This window comes from Lactuca sativa, chromosome 4, assembly GCF_002870075.4.
Source record: "Lactuca sativa cultivar Salinas chromosome 4, Lsat_Salinas_v11, whole genome shotgun sequence".
NCBI classification, from domain to species: Eukaryota; Viridiplantae; Streptophyta; class Magnoliopsida; order Asterales; family Asteraceae; genus Lactuca; species Lactuca sativa.
This window is the reverse complement of record NC_056626.2, coordinates 406079639-406086704: the sequence shown is the minus strand read 5'-3', so window position 1 is coordinate 406086704 and position 7066 is coordinate 406079639. Positions and strand designations below refer to the sequence as shown.

Here is a 7066-nt window from a genome sequence, read left to right as displayed (position 1 = left end):
GGGCACCAACTCCTTTATTGACTCAAACATAAAAGACCAAGTCTTTTTTCTTAAACATGCATGTAACAAACATATGATGCTTCAATCCTAAAAATGCGTTGCTTATTCCATCACGAGGTGTTCGTATCAAACACCCTCTGCTCAATCATGATTTCCTGTTTCCTACGTCATATCCACTTGACCTTCCATGCATTTCTTTCTTGTTCACACACGCGCTCCTTCACTCCTCCAGATGTATGGTCGGTGTACTTCATACTCATGATTCTATCATATATTATCCATGCATGAGAGGAAAGTTATCGATTAATCACATCTTCTTTTCGACTTTCAATTCCTCAAAAAGGGATTAGGGTTTGTCGACGGCGGTTACCTTCCCAGGCATACAATCAAACACACCACCGCTTCCCACCTTTTGAACCTCTTCTACTCCTACTTTCCTGATTGTGTATGGATGAGTCTTTATCTTCAAACTTTACATAACCACTACCACTACAAAGACGGAATGATAAAAAGGAGGTCTTTGACAAGGATAATGTTTACTTCTTCTGATTAACTGGACTCATAAACCGGTTAAGGAATGAGAGAGTGATTAGAATATGATACATATCTTTTGACTCTCTTGAGTAATGTTTGAGTCGATTACCTGGATCTATTAATGATTAGGTTAAATTTGGGATTGAGGCTATGTTTATAGAAGTTGTAAACGATTTACTTTTGCTGTAAAGGTTGTTGAAGTTATATGGTTAGATCATTAGGTTCTTACATATTCTGTAAGACGAGTCGGTATGGGCCTCGACGAGACCCACGTGGCATTCCGCGACGCCGTCATAACGCGGTGAACACCGCCCCCCCCCCCCCCCCTAGCCGTTGCTTCTCGTCGCCCGGAACTCGTTGCTTTGGAAACGAGTTGTAACGCCAAAAAAATATACGTTGCACATATTTTACCGTTTAATAACGGTCAATTTCAAAAAAAAAAAACTTAGTTTTTTACCATTTATATATATACATACACTTTATTTCAATTTTTATATACTTTTCTCTCATTCTCTCTCTATATCTTTATACACATTTTCTCTCATTCTCTCTATATCTTTAATTCAAAAAATAGAGCAAAACCCAAACACCCCCCTCTATCATCAAACCCAAACACAACCTCGCCTCTCGGATTTGCGGGGTATGAAAATTATTTTAACCTTTTGTCGTCTCAAGGTTCACCACAAATATCATACCAAGGTGCCGCTTTCAATACCGCTTAACCGCCACTGCAATTTCCCAACTCACCTTACGTTCAACAAAATCAATCTGGTCAAAACCCAAATTTACAACAAAATCTTTTCTCTACTTTTGGTTCGATGCAACAAACAATCAATCAACCGTCACCTACAACACAACCAACAGTTCAAGTGGAAGCAGGAAGTAGTAGGAAAGGGAAAGGGAAAGGAAAATCAATAGCGGTGGAATCTGAAAATGCAGACGTTCCACAATGGTGGACACCGGAGGAGGAATACGCTTTGACGGCGGCTTGGTGTGCTACTTCAAAGGACGAACTTCGTGGAAATGGAATGAAAAAAGGAGCTTATTGGGGGCGGTGCTCGACAAGTTTCACGCTATTTTAAAGAAAAATCTGTATCGCAACAACGACATGTTGAGCAGCAAATGGGGTATGATAACTAAACGGTGCAGCAAATTCAACGGTATTTACAACCGGATTGCGGCGCAACAACAAAGTGGAACCAACGACTTTGATTTGTTCAAAGCTGCTAAGGAACAATATCGGGTCGAAATGGGTCATGTTTTCGACTTTGAAAAATCATGGGAATTGTTGCGAGCGGATCCAAAGTGGAATAAAACGCCTACATCGTCAGAGGTTCAATCCAAAAGGTCTCGCAATTCTAGTTCAGTCGACGTGTCGGACGCACAGACTAACATCGACCTAAACGCCGATGACGATGAGATCCCGGATGATATCCAAGAGATATCCCCACCACGACGACTGCCCGGACGCAACAAAGCGAGGCGCGCTGCAAGACATGCGGAGGAGGTGGAGACGAGAGCAAAAGATGCGGCAGAAATGAGAGCGAAATTCGACGAACATAATTTGTTAATAAAAGAAAAAATTGAGTTGAAACGTCGTCATTTGGAATTCCTGGAAAGTCAGGCACGGGAGAAGCGGGAGCAAAAAGAGAGGGAACTAATGACACAACAGTTGTCAATTCTTCGGACAAGCAAGGAGGATTTAGCACCTGCTGATCTAGCGGTGCTACAAGCAATGAAGGAACAAATTAGAAAAAAATATTTAGGCTGATTAGGATTTGTGTGTGGTATTTAGTAGTGATTTCAATGTTATTTTAGTTATTAATTTAGGTTTAAAATTATGTTTTTTTAATTGTAATCGGATTTTAGATTTTAAATATTATGTTTTTTTTTTTTTTTTTGTTTTTAAAATTATATGTTTTATAAAAAAAATATATTAGTTATTAAAAAAACACAAAAACAAAAAAAACGAAAACAAAAAAAGGTAAAAAAAACGAAATAGTAAAAAAAAAATACAAAAATAAAAATATATATTTTCAAAATGTTGGTGTTACATCTTGTTGTATCTTGTTGCCCATTTTCTCACTTGGTGTTATAACACCATTTGCTTATGTGGCATGTGAGGTGGCACACCTTGTTGCCCACACCCAATGCTCTGATTAAAGTTACGTTGCTTTATGATCTTATAAGATGGCAGATATCCCTTATTTCCTCATCTGTATAATGTATACCTTTTTTTGGGTATATTTTCAATCAGAGAGGACTGTCAAGTACATGAAGATTCTTTCAAAATATTCACTACACGACAGGATGTACCCATATTCTTAATCAACCGATATGTAAGTAATTTGTTTATTTGTGGATGTGGAAAAAACCCTTCAATCTTCATCTCTATCTCCATGTTTTTTGGTCTTATGAAGAACTTCATACAACTCTAGCAAATGTATTTGGAATGTACAATCTTAATGTTTCGTTATAGAATTTCTACTTGTGTTATAAAAAATGCATTCGTTTTCATTATAAAATGCATTCGTTTTCATTATGAAGAGTGAAAGACTCCATGATTTTGTCATATAATTACAAGATGGATCATCTGTGCTGTTGAGTTCTTCCTAAACTGATTTTTACTAGGAAAATTTGTGTTGTAACTTTTCATTCTCATCTCTTTGGATTTCAATTAAATATCATCTTTTAATGTTCTTGAAACATTCTGTTTGACAAAGGACCTTCAAATTCTCTCATTTGGTAGACGTAAGAAACAGAAAATACAAATTGCACATGTCGTACATCAAGAAGGAGATGTGCTTGTTGAAGAATGGGTTGAATTTGCAAATGGGTGTGTGTGTGTGTGTGTGTTTATTAATCTATCAATTCTCTCCATCAACTTTGCCTTCAACTAAGGTTGTTAATTTGTCTTTAGCTTATGCTTAATTAAATGGTTGTTCCAGTTTTATTTCTGCGCTACTAAAATTAATAGTATTATCTTTTACCACTCATTTAAGGCTTAAATATTTGTATCATAACAAAATCTAAAAAAGTAGAGCAGAGCATATTGACTGGATTTAGTGGTGGTTTCATTCAAACTCGGCAGTGTGTGACTCAATACCTCAAACTATTGGAGTTAATTAGGTTAAAATTTGTCCTAGTTCCTAACCAAGCCACCCTCAGTTCCTTATTTCCATTGATTTTCTTCTGGATTGCACTTTCTGATTTGCAATTTGTGCTACAGTATGTGAAATGGTGGTTGTTGCTTCAAGTAGCTTGATTTGTTTCAACCTGTACAGATTGAGATTCAATCAATATATTCTTATTGAGTTTCATGAAGTGTGGTTTTAAACTCTATGTAGGTTTCTTTAATTAGATTGTGCCTTCTAGAAACACAATATGAATAGATAGATTTCTGACATTCCATAATTTGATATTAATGACACTTCTACTTCTCCTTTTGCGTTTACCAAACCCACATCAGCACCAATCAAAAAATAATAGTAAAAAAGGTTTTCTTTTTGGTTTTTTACACACTTATATATCTTTTACCAAATACCCCTTATCAAACTATTGGTTCAATCATAAATTTTGAATATATAATTATCAAATGATAACAATATAATTCTTGATATGCCAATAATCCCTAATTTGGTTTTTTCAATTCCATTGTATCGTTCTTTTGCCAAGTTTCCTTTTTTTTTTTTTTTTTTTTTTTTTTTTTCAGATTTATATTCAAGCTTCTAGGGTTTAAAATGGTATGGAAATAGATACAATGGATGTAGAATGATCAAAATTTGGGGAGAGGGACACATTTTTTTTATCTGGATAGTTAAAAAAATATTCACAAAAGTATATATTTTAATGCTCCCCGGACAAATAATTCTTCTTTGGCAGTTATGTAGATTCACAATCTGATTGATGAATATACCAATGACGGCTACTTCATCATTCCTTGTCAGTTGCTTATTTTTCTCTGTTTCATTGTTTAAGTTTAAACTTAACGAAAGTTATTTGACTGTCTGTCATGAAAAAAACAGTCTAATTTGTGCTAATATTTCATGTGTAGTGTGATCTAAATAAGAAAGAATTCACTATGTGATTCGTTTTCAATATCCTAAAATCTAGGATTGAACAAGAAAGGAAAATTGGTTTTCTTGCATTAAGTTCAAGTCTTCGATGTCAATTAATTGTTTTCGAGGGACAAATCAAGGCTAATGGCTTGCTTTTGACATCATCTCCTACCGAAGGTCAATGTAAAGGCCCAATTTGGTCATTTGTCATGGACACTTATTTCTTGTGTAGTCATAATGTTTTAATTTCGTAATTTTATTTTTGGTGTTTCATAAATTTTGAGGGGTTATGATGGTAATTCATATTTTCCTTTTGCATGGTCTTATTGCTATAAACATTAGTGATCATGGTTTCATGGTTAGTTTATGTCTAGATTTATAGCTATGAAGTGAATTTGGTAAACATTTGATACTTTTGGGGCAATAAATAGCAACATACTTTTGTTTATTTGCTTATTATAGCATTATACTTTCATTTCTTACTATTACAACACTGTATAGATGCTCTTTGAAAAGCACATGTACTTATAACATTTTACCTTAATTTTTTTACACTTTTTGATAAGCAATGTACATTAGCTTTTACCTATATAACAGTGTTATTTCAATTCCTTACCCATAATAGCAATGCATTTCATTTCCTTGCCAATAATAACAACATACTTGATCGTCTATTGCTAGCAACATAGTTTCAATTTCATACTCATAACAACAATGTACTTGTCTTTATTAAAGATTCAGAAAATGAAAAGAATTACCCATATAATTTTTCGGGGGTCGTGCTGAGCACGGGCCTTGAACGAAACTTATATATATATATATATATATATATATATATATATATATATATATATATATATATATACACACACACACACACACACATAGGGAAGGGTTATATAGAAAACAAAAAAAACTTAAAAATCATAAAAATGTATAAACAAATACTTAGAGATCTCAAATCTTTTTTTTTTTTGACTTTATATTCTTAAAATCGTAACTTTTCTTAATAAATTTGCTGAAAAAAATTTTAAAAATCGATTTTTTATTTATTTATTTATTTTTTTAGTTTTTCGTTTTTTTTTCAAAAAATATTTCAGCGAATTTATACGAAAATGTGCGGTTTTAAATAATATAACGTCAAAAAAAAAAACTTGTGATCTCTAAATATTTTTTTATGCATTTTTATGAGTCTTAGGGTTTTTTTTGGGTTTTTTGTTTTCCATAGAACCTAAATCTATATTATATATATATACACACACACACACACACACACACATAGGGAAGGGTTATATAGAAAACAAAAAAAAACCTTAAAAATCATAAAAATACATAAACAAATACTTAGAGATCTCAAATCTTTTTTTTTGACTTTATATTCTTAAAAATCGTAACTTTTTTTAATAAGTTTGCTGAAAAAAAAAATTTAAAATTCGATTATTTATTTATTTATTTATTTTTTTAGTTTCTCTTTTTTTTTTTTCAAAAAATATTTCAGCGAATTTATACGAAAATGTGCGGTTTTAAATAATATAACGTCAAAAAAAAAAACTTGTGATCTCTAAATATTTTTTATGCATGTTTATGAGTTTTAGGGTTTTTTTTAGAGTTTTTTGTTTTCCATAGAACCTATATATATATATATATATATATATATATATATATATATATATATATATATATATATATATATATAGAGAGAGAGAGAGAGAGAGAGAGAGAGAGAGAGAGAGAGAGAGAGAGAGAGAGAGAGAGAGAGAGAGAGAGAGAGAGAGAGAGAGAGAGAGAGAGAGAGAGAGAGAGAGAGACGTTGGTGTTCACATAATCTGCATATATTATTTATTCACACAATGTTCGTGAAGCTCCAAAAGTTTTTGTTTTTAAAAACTATATAAATTGTAGTTTTGTTTATTTAGTTATACATTTATTGGATGAAGGAGTTAGATATGAAGAACATTTGTTTGCTCACTCTTATTCTTCTGACTTTTCTAGTTATAAGTATATCTTTTAACATCAACTTTTCTTAATATATATATATATATATATATATATATATATATATATATATATATATATATATATATATAGAGAGAGAGAGAGAGAGAGAGAGAGAGAGAGATGTTTCAATTGAGAAAAAAATGTTGAGAATGCTAGAAAGAATCTGAGTCATTCATTTGGAATATGCCGTTTAAACACTTAAGCGTACTGGAAAAATGAAACATATCATATTCATTTATAAATGGGTGCTCATCTGTATACAATAGTTTTTAGTCAAAAAGAACAATTTGTGTGTTATATGTTTGTACTGTACAACTCCTTAAAGTACAAATTGTTGTGTATGGCCAAATATTATTATGTATGGTATATATATATATATATATATATATATATATATATATATATATATATATATATATATATATATATATATATATATGACGGTGGTTGGGATAGCGGTGTCGGTGGCACTAGTC

General features: G+C 32.0%; 1 protein-coding gene across 1 annotated transcript; it reads left to right on the top strand.

Moving 5' to 3' along the window:
* Positions 1 to 1483: 1483 nt before the first annotated feature.
* LOC111883067 (uncharacterized) lies at positions 1484 to 2305 on the top strand. The gene has a single exon (XM_023879431.2). The coding sequence runs from the start codon at positions 1484 to 1486 to the stop codon at positions 2303 to 2305; it is 822 nt and encodes a 273-aa protein (XP_023735199.2).
* Positions 2306 to 7066: the final 4761 nt, after the last annotated feature.

What these genes read in the sequence shown, in the direction of transcription:
- LOC111883067 (XM_023879431.2), top strand. Translation starts at nt 1,484, where the DNA reads ATGGTGGACACCGGAGGAGGAATACGCTTTGACGGCGGCTTGGTGTGC.